This window comes from Ovis aries, chromosome 5 (assembly GCF_016772045.2).
Source record: "Ovis aries strain OAR_USU_Benz2616 breed Rambouillet chromosome 5, ARS-UI_Ramb_v3.0, whole genome shotgun sequence".
NCBI lineage: Eukaryota > Metazoa > Chordata > Mammalia > Artiodactyla > Bovidae > Ovis > Ovis aries.
Genome location: NC_056058.1, coordinates 20,517,539 through 20,537,522, shown reverse-complemented (window position 1 = coordinate 20,537,522; position 19,984 = coordinate 20,517,539). Strand labels below are relative to the sequence as shown.

The following is a 19,984-nucleotide window of genomic DNA, read 5'->3' as shown; positions in this document are numbered from 1 at the left end:
ATCACCGACTTGATGCACATGAGTTCGAGTCAACTCGGGGAGTTGGTGATGGACAGGGAGGCCTGGCGTGCTGTGATTCATGGGGTCTCAAAGAGTTGGACACGATTGAGTGTCTGAACTGAACTTATAATTAAAGCTGATCAAAAATATGTACTGAATAATTAACACATGTGAGGCAGGGTACAGTTTAGGAAACAAAAGTGAATAACAGACAAACTTTTTACTTTTTTTTGCAATTTAAAAACAAATACAGCTATGACACAGAAGTCTATGAAAGGCTATCAATATAAAAAAGGACCATGAGAATTCTGATGTAGGAGAAAAGATATATACCTGGAACAATCAGAAAGGATTCATAAAATTGTGATAAAATAAACCTGAAACAGGGTAGATCTTCATCTAGGTTGACAGCACATAAGATGAGGATATATAAAACAAATGAGACTGCAAGTACTCAAGGCTGTTTGATTTCCAGTCACTGATGAGCCTAGACAAAAGTTCAAAAAGAAGAAGCAGGCTTATAAGAAAATTTCAGAAGACTGAATGGATAGTATGAGATTAGAGCCAGTAGACAGACTGAGAAACATAGAGACTAAGAGACTCAGAGATAAGACCAAGAAGAGATACTGAAGAGATACAAAGAGATACAAAGGAGAGACTGAGATGAGACACTGAGGAGAGCCTGAGAGACAGTGAGGCAGAGAAACTAAGAGACACAAACACACACTGACAAGGACAAAAAAAAGAAAGACAGAGACACAAAAAGACAGGTCATATATACAAGAAAGTAGAAGGATAATCACATATTTGGTGTTGGGTAATGAGACTTTGTGAAGACTTGCAGGGAAAGAAAAAGAGCTAACCAACAGAGGAGATAGAAGACTAATCAGACTAATGAAGCATCATCTCAGAAAAGGTGGACAGGAAGGGTTCAAGAAACACCATGAAAAGAAGATTCATAGCGATGTTTAAAACAGAAGGGAAGAATGCTACAGAAACACAATGAATAGCATTAATCAAGAGAAACAGTAAAGAGGTCATATCCTGCAATTCAATGGAACATCATCAAGAAGCACACAAAAAATTTCAATAAATATTTGCTAAAGAAATAATGAAGAGTATTAATTAATCAATCATTGTCAACCTGTCAAGTCTTAGCCAAGTTCTGCTGAACTATTAGCATTCTAAATACAAAGATGGCATGCTTATCACATTTGCAGCTAGATTTAGATTTCAACTGTCTGCCTGACCAGCTACAACTTTGACTCTTAGGCATCTCAGTTCAGCTCAGTTCAGTTCAGTCACTTAGTTGTGTCCAACTCTTTGCGACCCCATGAACTGCAGCACACCAGGCCTCCCTGTCCATCACCAACTCCCGGAGTCGACCCAAACCCACGTCCATTGAGTCGGTGATGCCATCCAACCATCTCATCCTCTGTCGCCCCCTTCTCCTTCTGCCCTCAATCTTTTCCAGCATCAGGGTCTTTTCAAATGAGTCAGCTCTTCACATCAGGTGGCCAAAGTATTGGAGTTTCAGCTTCAATATCAGTCCTTCTAATGAACACCCAGGACTGATCTCCTTTAGGATGGACTGGTTGGATTTCCTTGCAGTTCAAGGGATTCTCAAGAGCCTTCTCCAACACCACAGTTCAAAAGCATCAATTCTTTGGTGCTCAGCTTTCTTTATAGTCCAACTCTCACATCCATACATGACCACTGGAAAACCATAGCCTTGACTAGACGGACCTTTGTTGACAAACTAATGTCTCTGCTTTTTAATATGCTGTCTAGGTTGGTCATAACTTTCCTTCCAAGGAGTAAGCGTCTTTTAATTTCATGGCTGCAGTCACCATCTGCAGTCATTTTGGAGCCCACAAAAATAAAATCAGCTACTATTTCCACCGTTTCCCCATCTATCTCCCATGAAGTGACGGGACCGGATGCCATGATCTTCGTTTTCTGAATGTTGAGCTTTAAGCCAACTTTTTCACTCTCCTCTTTCACTTTCATCAAGAGATTCTTCAGTTCTTCTTCACTTTCTGCCATAAGGGTGGTGTCATCTGCATATCTGAGGTTGTTGATATTTCTCCCGGCAATCTTGATTCCAGCTTGTGCTTCCTCCAGCCCAGCATTTCTCATGATGTACTCTGCATAGAAGTTAAATAAGCAGGGTGACAATATACAGCCTTGATATACTCCTTTTCCTATTTGGAACCACTCTGTTGTTCCGTGTCCAGTTCTAACTCTTGCTTTCTGACCTGCATACAGGTTTCTCAACAGGCAGGTCAGGTGGTCTGGTATTTCCATCTCTTTCAGAATTTTCCTCAGTGTATTGTGATCCACACAGTCAAAGCCTTTGGCTCCCACTACTCAGCTATTCAACCATTTTGGCTGAATTCACCAAACACTTCCTTCTCCCTCATTCCTCCCACAACCAACATGGTGGTGTTTTTCAGTATATTTTAAAAACTGACATATAAGTGAGAACAGAATCACATTCCATTCAGATGTATGGCATAATGATGATGCAGCGGTTGTATGCATTATGAAAAGACCTCTACAGTAAGTCTAGCTAATATCTCCAGAGACGACATACAGATAGCCAACAAGTACATGAGAAGAGGCTCAACATCACTCATTATCAGAGAAATGCAAATCAAAACCACAATGAGGGACCATCTCACGCCAGTCAGAATGGCTGCTATCAAAAAGTCTACAAACAATACATGCTGGAGAGGGTGTAGAGAAAAGTGAACCCTCTTACACTGTTGTTGAGAATGCAAACTAGCACAGCCACTATGGAGAACATGTGGAGATTCCTTAAAAAAATGGAAAAAGAAGTGCCATACGACCCAGCAATCCCACTGCTGGGCATACACACCGAGGAAACCAGAACTGAAAGAGACATATGTACCCCAGTGTTCATCACAGCACTGTTTACAACAGCTAGGACATGGAAGCAATCTAGATGTCCATCAGAAGACAAATGGATAACAAAGTTGTGGTACATACACACATGGCTAAGCAGTCAGTTCTAATGAGGTGGATGAAATGGGAGCCTATTTTATAGAGTGAAGTAAATCAGAAAGAAAAACACCAGTATATTAACGCATATATATTTTTAAATTTAAAAAGATGGTAATGACGACCCTATATGCAAGGCAGCAAAAGAGACACAGGTGTAAAGAACAGACTTTCGGACTCTGTGGGAGAAGGCGAGGGTGGGAAGATTCGAGAGAACAGCACTGAAACAGGTACATTACCATATGTGAAACAGACTGCCAGTCCAAGTCTGATGCATGAACAGGGCACTCACAGCCTGTGCACTGACACAACCCAGAGGGATGGGGTGGGGAGGGAGGTGGGAGGGGGCTTCAGGATGGGGGGACACATGTACACCCATGGCTGATTCATGTCAATGTATGGCAAAAACCACCACAATACTGTAAAGTAATTAGCCTCCAATTAAAATTAATTAATTAAAAAATATAAGTCTAGTTAACATCCATCATTATGCATAGTTATGAAAATTTTTCCAGTTATGTGACCTTTTACATTTTAGCAACTTTCAAATATACACTATAGTGTCATTACCTACAGTGATCACAATGTACATGTCATGTATAGCCCCATGACTTATTTTTTTTAATAACTGGAAATCTGTACATTTTGATGCCCCTCCACTCATTTTCCCCACTCCCCACACCCTGTCTCTTGCAACAACCTATTTGTTCTCTGTATCTGTTATTTTTTTTTTACATTCTACCTATAAGTGAGATCATACAGAATTGCCTTTCTGCGTCTGACTCCTTTCACTTAGCATAATGGCCTCAAGGTCTATCCAAGTTAACAAAAAGAGCAAGGCTTCCTTTTTTTTGGCTGAATTACATTCATTCATCCATTAGTGGGTGCTTAAGCTTCACCCACGTTGGCTATTATAAATAATGCTGCAATAAACATGAGAGTGCAATGCACGTATCTTTTCAGGTTAGTGTTCTTATTTTCTTCTGATAAATACAGAAGCAGAACTGCTGGACCACGTGGCAGTTCTATTTTCAATTTTCTAAGGGATCTCCTCATTGTTTTCAATTGTGGCTACAGCAATTTCCACGCCCACAAATACTGTACAGGGGTTCCCTTTTCTCCACACCCTCGTCAACATTTGTCATTTCTTGTCTTTTTGGTAATAGTCATCCGACAAGATGATACATCACTGTGGTTTTCATTTGTATTTCCTTGATTATTAGATGCTGAGCACCTTTTCATGTATCTGCTGGTCAACACTATGCCTTCTTCGGAAACTGTCCATTCAGATCTTCAGCTCACTTTTTAATTAAATTGTTTGTTTTCTGCTACTGAGTTACATGAATTCTTCATATATATTTGATATTAACCCCTTATCTGATATATGATTTATAAGTATTTTCTCCCATTTGGTACGTTGCCTTTCCATTTTGTTGATGGTTTCTGCTGTGTGGAAGCACTTAAGTTTGATGTAGTCTCATTTGTTAATTTTTACTTTTGTCATCTTCGTTATCAGTCTCATATCCCAAAAAAAAAAAAATCACACCAAAGACAATGTCAAGGAGTTTACTGCTTGTTTTATTCTAGGGGTTTTATGGTTTTAGGTCTTATATTTAACTCTTTAACCCATTTTGAGTTAGCTTTTGTGTACAGTACTAGAGAGCAATCTAGTTTCATTTTTTTGCATGTGGCTGTCCAGTTTTCCAGCATCATTTATTGAAGAGACCATCCTATCCCACTGTATAGGTCTTGGCTCCTTTGCTGTAAGTTAATTGACCACATATGTGTGAATCTATTTCTCGACTCTCTATCAAAGTGAGTTTTTGGAACATGAACCAGATCCCTACAATGGTTTCCCTCTGCACAGGATATAATCTAAACTTCTAACTCAAAGACCTATAAGGCCCTAAATACTCTGGCTCCTATTCTACCTCGCTCCAATTTCATCTCTCAACAAAGTTACATACTACTTTACTATCATTCCAGCCAGACTGGTCTTGTTTTACATCCTTCAATTCACTGAGCTCCTAAAGTCACTCTATAAAATGCATTTGCTGATTCTGCTAAAAGGAATACTCATCTCCTATACCATGCCTTTAATTTCTTCAGATCCCACGTTGAATGTCACTTCCTCACTGAGACCTTCCTTAATACTCCTACACCCAAACTGATAAGAAATAGGTTCCTTCCTGTGGAATCTCATAAGAATTCTGTATGTTTCTTTCACAGTTGTTGTTATTGTTGTCGTTTAGTCTCTCAGTTGTGTCCAATCCTTGGTGAACCCGTGGCCAAGGACCCCACACAGCACGCCAGGCCTCCCTATTCTTCACCATCTCCCACAGTTTGTCCAAGTTCACGTCCATTGCATCAGTGATGCCATACAACCATCTCATTCTCTGCTGCTCTCTTCTCCTTTTGCCTTCAATCATTCCCAGCATCAGGGACTTTTCCAATGAGTCGGCTGTTCTCATCAGATGACCCAAATATTGGCGCTTCAGCATCAGTCCTTCCAATGAGTATACAGGGTTGATTTCCCTTTGGAATTATTTATTTGTTCAATCTTTACCTCTGTAAGAATGTCTAATTGCAGGCAACAAGAGAGGTAGAGACATAAATCTCCAAGTGCCTAATGCTTTGTAGATACTTAGTTATATGCACAACTAAATAATACTTTAAGAAAATGTTGCCATTTTATTTGTCAGACTGAAAAAAAAATTCAGGTAACAGCTAAGAAATCTAAACAAAGCACAATCTCCAGAAAACTAAATGTGTTACTGATCAGAGGAACATCATAAAACCTGACAATCAAAATAACTCAAAAATTACCAAGTACTTATTATATGCCACTTAAATAGACCATGAAGATGTTACTATAAATGAGACAATAGACCGCATGCAATAAATCAGATTTTTATAAGAACACAAAACCTCAAGTACAAACTCCCAAGTAGCTGTATGCCTATTAAAAAATAACTCTTTGTCTATTATAAGTCAATTCTATTGGAAGAAAAATCTTTCCCAAAGTATTCTGCTTTGAGTTGTTTACTGAAATGTTAGTGAAAATTGTCAATTTAGGGGAGGAGAGAAAAGACAGTTCCAGGCTTCCACTTCCAGATTACAGATCCAGGAGATGGAGAGTCCTTATGCCTGAAATGGTAACAGAAGTAGCAGTAGCAAAATGACAGCCATCACTTGCATTTACTTGGATGACTAAGTGAATGGCCATGTACTCCTGCTAAACTAGTCATAAAATATTTCAAAATATGATAGTCAAAGTCAACCGAATAGACATTCTTGCTACTGCTGTACAGAACGGGAAAATATGATGGACTAGGGCCTAAGATTTAACTTGCTTTGTACCTTCAAACAAATAATGTCACCTCTCTGGTCACACTTTCCACAGCTATATAAGATGGGAGATTTATACAGGTCCTCTTTAAGAATCCCTGTAGCTCTGGTCATACCTCACAATACAAGTATATATGTCAATGTCAAACTAAAATTTTCTCTGGTACTAGACCAATCAATGCAAATAAGGCAAATATTTTTTCCTTTAAAAATTCTCAGAATCAGTGCTCTAAATTTTAATAACATGCTAAAGATGTTTTATACTGACAGATAAAAAGTACCATAATTGAAATCTGACTTACTCTTTCTTGAATTAGAATATTTGGCATTAAACGTGAACCAAACCAATAACAATGCTCACCGATACTGATATGTCCTCATTTTTTCTCTTAACACTGGAGTCAAACAAGACATTTCTCCCTCGTCTTTCACAGTCTTGATATACAATCAGTCGAATCTGGCTTGGATCAAATTCTGGCAAAGGCCAACTTTAAAGAAAAATAAAGATTCATTAGAATTACTTTAATAAATGTTCCACATAAACACCTGGAAATAAAAACCTATATAATGAAACCCTAAGTTGTAGTACTGCTGCTCAAGGTAATACAGAGGATCTTTATATAAAATACTACCATTTAGTTTAGGGCTGAAAATTTACACAACGATGGCACTTTAGGTTAAAAAGAAAGAACAGTTGTGGCAAGTATCATTCAGTGTATATAAAATATAGTTATCCCACATGAATCTAAATATAGCTAATAAAAATATGTAAAAACATTTACTATAATGAAAATATATACTTACTTCATGGCATGGACTCAGATGGCATGAGATTAATAATCCTTATTTGTAAATACTTTTGTTACTTTTTTTTAATGTGGAAATGAAAAAAACAGATCCAGTTTTCAGTTTAAATAACAAAAGCTAATTACTTATAAAACAAAAACATGTAAAAAGGTGGTGAACATCCAAATGGGATAGAAATTCCTCATATATATTTGATACGAGTGAAAACAGCATAATCTTTTTGAAGAATAGGTTTTAAAATATATACACTAATTAGACAACATCTAGTAAAAATGAAGTTGACCCAACAATTCTATTCCAGAAAAGTATGCCATTATACAAGAATGTTCAGAGCAGCACTGTTCATAATAGTTGAAAACTGCAAACTATTCATATACTTACCAACAGAATGGGTAAATATTCATACTATGAAACGCTACACATCAAACATAATGAATGAATCTCACTTGCAGGCAAAAACACCGATAGACCATGAGCAAAAGAAATTAAAACAATTACACACATACACACAGTAGTGTATTTTGTCATTTATAGAAAGATTCAAATCAAGTAAAGCTTTGTCAAGTAATGCACATTTAGTTTTTTAAACTATCAGGAAAACAAAAGAAATGATGGCTTCAAAAGCTTGGAGAGTGGTTATAGCTCAGAGTTAGGTGAGGGTGGTGAGATTTCACCAGGAAGGGACATACCATGAGGACTGGGGCACTGATGATGTTCTATTTTTGACCGGATAATGTTTACACAGATACGGTACCAAAAAGAAAAATGCCACTGCATTTGTCCTGTGTACTTTTATACAGGCATTGCATTTCACAACTTAAAAAACTAATGGAATGAGTGAGATGAGGAGAGGAAAAGAGAGGAAGCAATGAACTGTATGACAGAGATACTAATCTCGTAAACTGCATGCACCACAACTTACGGGACAGCTGCTGAGAAAGAAGAGAACTGTCCTTCCAGGAGCCGCCTGTTGTTGGTTAGGCCAAGTGCTCAATTCCTCACAGTGACGGCTTTTGATTACATTCCTTCATTTCCTTACGAGAATCTTAACCCTAATCCTAGTACTTCCCTGGTGGCTCAGTGGTAAACAATTCGCCTGCCAATGCAGGTTCAATCCCTGAGTTAGGAAGATCCCCGAGAAAAGGAAATGGCAACCCACTCCAGTATTCCTGCCTGAGAAATTCCCCATGGACAGAGGAGCCTGTCCATGGGCTTACAGTCCATGGGGTCGCAAAAAAGTCGGACACAACCTAGCAACTGAACAACAACAGCAACTCTAACCCTGTCAATGAATGTTAAAAAAAAAAAATTCATAACCGGCAACATAAAACATCTTCACCCCAATCTTGACAGAAAATATAATTTTAGTTTTCTTCTATTTAATCCTTAGCAAATGTCTATGAATTGATGAAAAACTTATCCCGGACAATCAAACTAAACCAGGGATTCATCCTTAGATCACAATGATTTGCATCCTGCTGAACAGCTTTTATTGAACTATGCTTTGATGTTATGCAAAGGAAACCATAAAAGGACAGACTGATAGAGAAAATCAGGAGGTTAGTCTCAAGGAAACTAAGACAGAGGAGCACTTAAGAGCGGAAGAAGAAATATCATGGCTGTTACTAAAAAGTACCCACTAGTTTTAGAAACAAGTCACTGGTGACCATGATAAAGACACTTCTAAGTACAGGGGTCAGACTGCAGAGATTTGAGGACCGAATGAGGGTAGAGAAAATAGAGATTTCAAGACAAATGTCAAAGAAAATGAAAAAGAAAAGGAATCATGAACTAGAAGACAGCTATTTTGTTATTAAAAAGGACACGTGAACATGTTTACATATTGATGACAAAAGTGTGAAGTGGATGGGAGAGGCAGACTGACAAAGTAAGGTGTCTACGGAAGTGGATGAGGATAGAATATAGAGTACAGATGAAAGAACTACCTCCGAAGAAAGGATAATCACTGCGCTAGGACAAGAAGAAAAGATGGACACAGATAAAGGAAGATTCATAGATATGAGGGTAAGAATGGGGGAGTTCACATCTAGAAGCCCTGTATACTTTCTAAAGCAGGTGAAGGAAAATAAAGGACAGGTTGTAAAATGTGGGGACAGTAGACAGCAAAAGAGAGCAGTCTTTGTAGCAAAAGAAAATGTGCTGACTGGGAAACATAAGATTTCTTGGCAATTATGAAAGTCTACCTGAGACTGAAGGCTACGAAAATATGCCAGTCACAAACGACACAGTTGGGTCATTTTCTCCAGCAATCATTCACATTCATGTGCTTGGATATGGATCAGACTGAGATAATCTGCAATCAGGGGACATGGGTTCAATCCCTGGTCAGGGAAATAAGATCCCACTTGCTGTGGAGCAACTAAGCCCTTGCACCACAACCACTGAGCTGGTGTGCTCCTGCCCTCCACAGCTAGAGAGCCGGCACGCTGGAACTACACATTTTAAATGGATGCATTTTACAGTAGGTAAAACTTACTTCAATAATAATAAAAACAAGTTAGAATGCTTTGCTCCTTTTCTTATTTAGGTATTTGTATTCTTCCAGTGAGTACATGGATTAAACTATCATATTCTACAACCTAAAAAAATAAAACAGAAACTTCCTTTGAAAAGTTTAAAGGTATGCCCATCAACTGATGAATGAACAAACAAAATGTTATACCTATACAATGGAATATTACTTGGCTATAAAAAGCTGCAATATGGCTGACCCTAAACATTAAGCCAAATGAAAGAAACCAGACACAAAAGGCCATACACCATAAAATTCCATTTATTCCCTCTGACTTGTCCAGAATAGTCAAATCCACTGTGGCAGAAAGTAAATTAGTGGTTTCCCAGGAAGGATGCCAGGGGAGAAGGGAGATGACTGCAATGTATAAGGAGTTCTTTTTTTTAACTGAGGTATAGTTGATTTACAATATTTTACAAGTTTCAAGTGTACAACATACTGATTCACACTTTGTAAAGGTTATTCTCCATTTATAGTTATTCTCCATTTATAGTTTAAGATTCCTTGTGCTGTACAATATTCCCTTGTAGCTCACTTACTTTATATGCAGTAGTCTGTATCTCTTAACTCCCTGCTCCTCATCTTGCCCCTCTCCTTTCCCCACTGGTAACCACTCGATTGTTCTCTGTATCTGTGAGTTTGTCTCTTTTTGTTATATTCAGTGGTATATTTTATTTTTTACATTCCATATATAAATTATATCATATAATATTTGTCTTTCTCTCTCTGACTTCATAAGCATGTGGAGTGATGAAATGTTCTGGAATTTGATAGCCAATGATAGCTGGATAACTGCTTGACTATACTAAAAAACCCACAGGATTGTACATGGTTAAAAGGTAAATTTTACAGTGCATGAAATTTATCTCAACAATAATAAAAAGAGTAAGAATGCTTTCTCCTGAACTTACCTAAGCATTTGTAACTTAAAATGTTCTCCACTGACTCAAAATAAGACTACACAAAAGCTTAAATTCTAAAGCTTCTAGAAACATAGAGTACCTATACAATCAAGGGGTACAAAGAATTCTTATACAAGTGACAAAAATTATGCATAAAAAATTTAATAAATTGGAGGGAGTTCATTAAAATTTAAAACCAGCACATTAAAAGGCAAAGTTTTTTTTAGAAAGGCTAGTCATGAACTGGAAGAAAATATTTGCTATATAAATGACAAAGAACTTGTAAATAGCCTATGCAAAGAACTCCCATAAAGCAGTTAAGATGAACCATTTGTCCAATTTTAAAATGGGTGAAAGGCTTGGGCATTTCAGATAAGGAGTATATGAATGATGAAGGAACAAAGCACGTGGAAAGGATGCTAACAAGATTAACTATCAGATAAATGCATATGAAAACACTTCCACAAAAGACCAGTAACATTTGTCGTTGGTAAAAATATGAGGCATGTGGAATCTTTCACACTGCTGGCATGAGTATAAAAGGGTATAACCATTTTAGAAAAAATTCTGGCGCTATAACCAAGCAATTCTTTTCAAAGATATTTACCCAGTAGAAATGAGAACATACGTTCAAAGAAAAAGTTTTTGTAGCTTTATTCCTAATGGCAAAAAAACTGGGACCACCACAATGACCATCGATGTGAAAATGGATAAACAAGCTGTGGTACATTCTTACACTGAAATACTGCGCAGAAATAACAAGGAATGAACTACTTACTAGTCATAACATAGATGAACTCTGAAACAACGCTGGGTGAAAAAAATTTAAGACACAGAAGCATACATATTGGTAATCCCATTTATACGTAGTTATAGACCAGGTTAAAAAAAAAAAAAAAAGATTTCTATGGTGATAGAAATCAGAGCAGTGCTTGGCCAGGGGCAGGATGGAAGGGAATGGGCTAGAAAGGTTTTTGGACTGACTGATATGTACTATATATTTACTGGGGTTGTAGCTAAACAGATGCATACATTTTTCAAAATTAATCAAATTATACACTTAAAATGTGTGCTTTTTACATAAACTGTACCTCAATCTTTAAAAAGGAGGATTATGGGGGAAAACCACGATACATATAGTGTATATGCTGAAGTTAAAGCTCCAATACTTTGGTCACCTGATTTAAACAGCTAACTCACTGGAAAAGACCCTGATGTTGGGAAAGACTGAAGGCAGAGGGAGAAGAGGGTGACAGAGGATAAGATGGTTGGATGACATCACCAATTCAGGCACATTTGCCCCATTTCTGGAATAATGACCTCAACCCCTGCACGCACGCACGCGCGCGCGTACACACACACACACACACACACACACACACACACACACTGACCTCAACCCCTGCACGCACGCGCGCACGCGCGCACACACACACGCTTCCCTGGTGGCTCAGACAGTAAAGAATCTGTCTACAACACAGGAGACTCAGGTCCGATCCCCGGTCAGGAAGATCCCCTGAAAAAGGGATTGGCCACCTACACTCCAGTATTCTTGCCTGGAGAATTCCATGGACAGAGGAGCCTGGCGGGCTATATAGTCCATGGAGTTGCAGAGTCAGACATGACTGAGTGACTTGACACTTTCACTTTTCATAGTGTATTTATATTATTTACATTTTAGACATCTCAATAAAACAGAGATTAAATATTTACCATCCTCAGAAGCACAATGCCAGGCCCTGGGAATATTTATGTGCATTCATTCACTGACTTAAAAGCATTCATTAAGTATGAAAAGAAAAACATGACTGTGAAAGATTCACAGTCTAATAGGAAGGCAAATAATTTTATCACTGTAACACAGTCTGTAACTGAGGCAAGATTATAATGTAGACAAGAGGTCTGCATAGGAAGGTCAGGTACAGACTCACTAAAGAACAATAGTAAATGATACACAATGGATAATAAATCATAGGTAACAGTTATTATCTACTGTATACCAGTTACTATCCTAAGGGCATTACACATGTTAATTCATTTACTCTTCACAGCATCAATTCATCTTCACAACTTCATTCCTATTTTACAGGCAAGAAAACTAAGGCATAGAGAGATTAAATAGCCTGCCCCAAATAACAGAGCTAAATATACACAGTAATTGGCAAAGTTCAGTTTAGATTCCAGGCACTAGGTCTCTGGAATCCATGATCATAACCATTATTCTCTACTATCGATGAAGTACTTAAAGTCTGTATGAGCTCCAAGTTGAGAAGAAGGGATTCTCTTCCCTGCAAGAAGAAAACATCATACGTTATAATTCTTAGTGACCCTCACTCTGGAGTGTGCAGTGAAGTAACAAAAGCTGGAAAGGCAGACTGGCGCTAGATCAAAACTCAGAACTATTTCACACAAACACGTAAGGACTTCATTCAGACAATGAGTAAACAGTGTGTTAAAATGACAGTAAGATCATCTGTGCCTTTTAGAAAATCACATTTACAAAAACTTAGAGAACTGACTAGAGAGGAAGGTGTGAAGGTAAGAATAATGTTCTAACCTGAACCAAATATAGCACTGAAGACAGCAAGGGAGGGAGCCAGATGTTATTTAGGAGACCAAGAAAGGACTTGGAGACTGGATATGGGGAATGAGGGGAAAGGAAAAAAGGATGCCTGATTCTCAGGTTTCAGATTTGATGAATAGAGTAGTAGAGAAAGAATACAGGAGGGAAAGCAAGTTTGGAATAAGGGTGTTTACAGATTTAGTTCAGTGGGCCTATGAGATGCTACAGAAGAAACACCTCTGATATTTTGATGAAAAAAAAATGCTCTGGAATTCAGGTGAAAGGCTTAGACTAGAGTTCTAGATAGAGGAGTTATTGATACATAGTTGGTAGTGAAATTATTCAGGGAGAACATATTAATGGAAAAGAGAAAAGATACACATAAACAACAAGTTCCTACATGGAACTACATTCAAAATCCTGTAATAAGTGATAATGGGAAAGAATATGAAAAAGCATGCCTGCATAAGTGTGTGTGTGTGTGTGTGTGTGTGTGTAAACTGAATCACTTTGCTATACACCAGAAACCAACACAACATTATAAATCAATTATACTTCAGTAAAATAAATTTTAAAAACGGAAAAGAGAAAGCAAAGAATCAATACGCTAGAATTTTACGACACAGTAATATCTTAAGGACAGAGAGTAGAGAAATCAGGGAAGATCAGTAAACACAGACCACAAAAGAGAAAAGAGAAAATCAATGGTAAAATATTATTTCAAAAGTCAAGGAAGATGAAGATGAAAAAAGGAACAGGGCATAGTGACAAAGGCTGCAGAAAAGCCAAAACATTTATAAAGACTACACGCATGCATGGGATTTTCTAATTTGGTGGTCTTTGGAACTCTTGCAAGAACCATTTCAGTGCAGAGTTGGAGTCAGGGTAGTTACACAAAAGCAACTAGAAAAAAGAAATGAGAAAGTGAGATGGTAAGTATATACTATTCAGAAAGTATATACGGAAGTATATACTATCCCTTTAAAAGGGGTAGAGAGAAAAATAATGTGACCATACAAATGACCATCTAAACTGTAAAATTTTGAAGCAAAGGAGAGCCCTAAATGCACAAAAGACACCTGAGATGATCTTGGGCAACCAAGATCCACGGTCACCCAGATAAGTAGAAGAAGTAAGGCCACAAAAGGCTATCTCTTAAAGGAAAAAGACATATACAAATATATATTATTGTTTGCATTTATGTATGTATCTATCTATCTACCTAAAGAAAAAAGGTACATACTTAAATGTATTTCCAAACTGAATGGAAGAAATCAGCGAAAAGAGTCTAACTGGACAGCTATGTGTAAATCAATGAAATCAGAACATTCCCTCATACCATATGGGGCTTCCCTGGTGGTTCAGACAGTAAAGAATCCACCTGCAATGCAGGTTCAATTCCTAGTGATCAGGAAGATCCCCTGGAGAAGGGAATGGCTACCCACTCCAGTATTCTTGCCTGGAGAATCGCACAAACAAAGGACCCTGGAGGGCTACAGTCCACGGAGTCATTAAGAGTCAGACATGACTGAGGGACTAAGCACATGTGTGTCATCGCTCAGTCGTGTCCTACTCTTTGCGACCCCATGGATTGCAACCTACCAGGCTCCTCCGTCCATGGGATTTTCCAGGCAAGAGTACTGGAGTGGGTTGCCACTTCCTTCTCCAGGGGATCTTCCCGACCCAGGGATCGAACCCAGGTCTCCTGCATGTACTCCATACAATATACACACATAAACTCAAAATGGTTTAATACCTAAATATAAGACATAACACCATAAAACTAGAACAGAACAAAAGCTAAACATTCTTTGACACAAACTGTAGCAAAATTTTCTTAGATCAGTCTTCCAAATCAAAAGAAATCAAAGTGAAAATAAACAAATGGAGCCTAGTGAAAGTCACTCAGTCATGTCCAACTCTGCAACCCCATGGACCATACAAGTCCATGGAATTCTACAAGAATAATGGAGTAGGTAGCCGTTCCCTTCTTCAGGGGATCTTCCCAACCCAGGGATCGAACCCAGATCTCCCACATCGCAGGCGGATTCTTTACCAGCTGAGCCACCGGGGAAGCCCCAAATGGAGCCTAATCAAACTTAAAAGCTTTTGTACAGCGAAGGAGACAATCAACAAGACAAAAAGACAACCTACATACTGAGAGAAAAATACTTGCAAATGATGCAACTGACAAGGAATTATTATCCAAATTACACAAGCTCAATCATCTCAATATCTAGAATAACCAAAACCCAAACAACTCAATCAACAAATGGACAGAAAACCTAAACAGACATTTCTTCAAGGAAGACATACACTGCCTCATCAGTGTGGATGAACCTAGAAATTGTAACACCAAGGGAAGCAAGTGAGATACAGAAAGACAAATATCATATCACCCACATGCAGAATCTAATTTTTTTTAATGATACAACTGAACCTATTTACAAAATAGAAGCAAATTTACATATATTGAAAACGAACTTATGGTTACCAAAGGGGAAATGTGGTGTGGAGAAATGAAATCAGAAGCCTGGAATTAACATACACACACTACTAAACAGATAAGCAACAAGGACCTACTGTATATCACAGGGAACTCTACTCAATATTCTATGATAATCTGATAAGAAAAGAATCTGAAAAAGAATATATATACATGTATGTGAATCACTTTGCTGTACACCTAAAAATATTAATTATACAACATTGAAAATCAACTATTTTCCAATAAAATTAAAAATAAAAATAAATAAATTTACAGGGAAAAGATATTTTTAAAAAACATACAGATGAAAAGATGTTCAACTTCACTAATTATTAGAAAAATGTAAATCAAACAACTAAGAGGTATCATCTCACACCTGTCAGAATGGCCGTCTACAAAACATAAATGCTGGAGAGGGTGTGGAGAAAAGGACCCCTTCTACACTATGTATGATGGGAATATCTACTGGTGCAGCCACTCTGGAAAATATACAGAGGTTTCTTAAAAACTAAAAATGGAGCTACCATACAATCCTAGAATCCACTCTCCTGGGCATATATCTGAAAAAAAAAAAAAAACCCTCTAATTCAAAAAGATTATTCACCCCAATATTCACAACACCACTATTTACAAAAGCTAAGACATGGAAAGACAAAGACTTAAGAATGATCTTTTATTAACTGGAAACTAAAGTCTGATATCTAATTCACCATATTTTCCACTTTATCATGCTGCCTTTTATCAAAATTTAACTGAAAATATGATTAAGCCTCATCATTAAGAGTGGTAAGCACACTATCACCATTCACAAAAATTGTCTATACACAATAGCAAAGCTATCCTCAGTAAACACATCTGACCTATGTGGTTTTTAACTTTCTGACATTCATCCTACATACCTGAGAACTTAAACTGCAGTGAAACACTGCAAAAAGTTTAAAATGAGATGAAACAATTGAGAGAGCCTGTATCCATGTTGTTCATCTGGGTGACATATATTGAAAAAAGTATTTTTAAGTATTTTTAATCCTACTTTCATAGCAGGATTTATTTAAAACATAGAAACAATGTACTAAATTCACTACTAATTCAAATTAAGTCAAGTCATAAATGATTAAATGGAGACACACAGTTAAGATGTTTACAAAAGCATCAAAAATACTACCTGATAAATTCAGGTCTATATCTGTAAAATTTAAGAACATCAACTATAAAATAATTGAATTATGATCAATAAGTTAATACAATGTCCAGTTTTTAATTTAAATTTTACTTATATACATGAGATACACAAAAGCACACTGCTCTTCAAATAGCTGTATTTAGTTTTCCTATGTAATGAGTATGAGAAGGGCAGTAAATGACAAAGAGAATAAGACATACATACACCAGGGACTGATATGTAGTGTCTATAAATTAGACTTTAAAATAATGATTACCACCTGTTCTAAACATTCTCAAGTCCTTCTAATTAATCACCATAATTCTAATCAACTATTCATAAAATGTCTATCTAAAAACTCAGCATTAAAATTGTTACATCACTAAATTTACACCTGATTTGGGCTGATTTTGATGTTAACAACATTTGAAAATAGAACCTTAAGCTGTATGTTAGTAGCATCTCTGTTTCTCTTAGGCAATTCTGTTTTTCAAAATCCCTAAAAACTCCAGTTATGTACAACTGCCAACCCAGGTTAATAATAGCAATGAACCACATTCATCTGAAACCACAAGACTGTCCCGTGACATACCAAGAAGTCTGAATTAAGTCAAAAGCCCCTCCATGCTGCAATGCTAAAAGGCTTAATCCTAACAACAGGACCATGGGGGCCTGGGAACTTTTAAGAAACATACTGCCAATGACAATATCTATTTCTGAAAAGGTTCATCTACCCAGTTCTGTCATTTCACAAGTGACATCCTGTTCTCTAGTTCCATCGAAGACTCTGCTATTTTTACAAAAGCAAACCATGACTACTTTTCAATTCCTCATCTCTTCTACTAAAAATATGCGATTAAAGAAAATCAACCTAAGTATTCAATAAACCAAGTGCTGTCCTGGCAGCTGGTACAGACTAGAAATGCCAACATGTTTTAAGGGTTCTTTAACTCAACAAAGGCAGGTCCCAGGCAGAGGACTCAGTCGACCCATAGCTAGAACCCAGCTCTTCAACCATTCCCATTTATGAAGAACTCAGGATCATTTAGTGAACAAGAAAACAGAATAGCTCCTCTCTCAACTTCCATGTCCCAACCCTGTCATTTCAAACAAGTGTACACACACACACACACACACACACACACACACACACACACACACACACAGCTGAAAGCCACAAGGTTGTGTTCCACCCAGATCACAATCAACCTAAAAGCAGGCCCTAATGATCACAGAAAGGTTAATATGAAAACTGGTTCACGAATCTGAACCCTATGTTAAATTTAGACAGACAAGTCTGACACAAATTACTACCTCTGAATTTATAATCTTCAATACAACTACCAAGTTATATTATTTGGCTGGTTCATGAAATAAACATATTTCAACTTGCTTTAAAAACAATGTCTTTCACTGAGTTTTTGCACTTTTATATCAGCAAGATCTTCCAGGAAAAAAAAAAAAAACACAGAGGGTACATCTGAGGTATTATGCTGATGTGATAAATACAATAAGCAACAGAAATGCCTTAATGTAGTGGGCTATTATCCCAAATCCTAGCAGACAATATATTAAAACCAAACTCATTCCCCACACCCAACATGAAACAAACAGAATGAGCTCTGAATCAGCCAAACTTGAATTTAAATCCCAACTCAGCCACATACTGACTGTGATCTTAGAAAAGTGTCTTAATTTCTATAGTCCTCAGATTCCCCATCTATTAATATAACAGAGGACAGGCTCTGTGATTAGTATAGGGAGACTGTTTTATCTCAACACTTAAAACACTGTGTCACACATATCAAAATTTCAATAAACACTTGAATTACTGACATTGTTACTAGAAGTATCTCTTCCATGTACAATGCCTTCTTGTCCTAGTTACAAAAACTGTAACTTCCTTTATTTTAATTGCAATAGTTTATAATTCTAATAATCCTGGCACTTGTTAGGATATATAAATATCTGGCATAATGGTTTTAGAGTTTCACCACAATTCATCAGATAGAAACTTCTAAAATCCATCTTTCATATGTGGGGGGCAGAGGATATATGGGAAATCTCTATCTTCTGCTAAATTTTGCTAGGACATAAAATTGCTCTAAAAATTTAAGTTTATATTTTTCAGTTGTATTCATATTTTTCAATTATTTTCCATTATAGATTATAAGATACTGAATAAAGCTCCCTATTCTATATAGTAAATCCTTGTTGCTTATCCATTTTATAGCAGTGTACATCTGTTAATTCCATACTCCTAGTTTATCCTCCACCCTTTTCCCTTTGGTAACCATAAGTTTGTTTTCTACGTTTGTGAGTCTGTTTCCATTTTGTAAATAGATTCATTTGCATTGCTTTTTAGATTCCACATAGATATCATACAGTATTTGTCTTTTTCTATCTGACTTACTTCATTTAAAACTTGTTGCTGCTGCTGCTGCTGCTAAGTTGCTTCAGTCGTGTCCATCTCTGTGCGACCCCATAGACAGCAGCCCATCAGGCTTCCCGTCCTGGGATTCTCCAGGCAAGAACACTGGAGTGGGTATTTAAAACTTAGGTCTAATTTAAAAAACCCATCCTTGATTGTTGAAGTTAGAAGCCTACATAAAGACATAAAAGTTCACTGAATAATTTTACAGACCTAACCAATCTAACATTTCAGGGTTCATTCTTGACAGACTTGTGATACGAATTTGGATTTAACATAATCAGGGTATAAGCATGTTTGCTGAGGCACTAAATGTATTAAAAGGAAAAAGCAAAAAAACTAAAATGCCCATCAAAAAGAGACTGATAAATATGCTGCAGTATATTCATTCAAGTGGAACACTGGTAACTGTTTAAAAGCATAAGAGCGATATATAAAGATCTCTAAGATAATTTATTACATGAAGAAAACAAGGTTCAAAAGGGCATGTATAGCATCAGACTTTCCTCGAAGGAATACAAAGTAACTTGATAACTTTCATAATCTTATGGCAGAACATGATCTGCTTTTCCACTGCAAAGTTTCAGATCAGAAATGAACTACCCAGAAAAAAAGTCTGATGCCCACCAATTCAAAAACCACCAAAGTACCATAACACTAAGAAACAGTGGAAGAAAAAGGACATGTTCCAAAACAGGAAAGCCAACAGTTTCTGTTCACCTAAAA

The 19,984-nt window shown here is 37.1% G+C and overlaps 1 protein-coding gene across 4 annotated transcripts in view; it reads right to left on the bottom strand.

Moving 5' to 3' along the window:
- The window catches only part of FNIP1 (folliculin interacting protein 1), a 122,424-nt gene that overhangs the window by 67,303 nt on the left and 35,137 nt on the right, over positions 1-19,984 (bottom strand). For all 4 annotated transcript variants that reach the window (XM_060415623.1, XM_027969957.2, XM_060415624.1 and 1 more), the window contains exon 2: positions 6,734-6,860. In XM_060415623.1, coding sequence (XP_060271606.1) covers positions 6,734-6,860 — 127 coding nt within the window. The remainder of the gene's footprint in view (positions 1-6,733; positions 6,861-19,984) is intronic.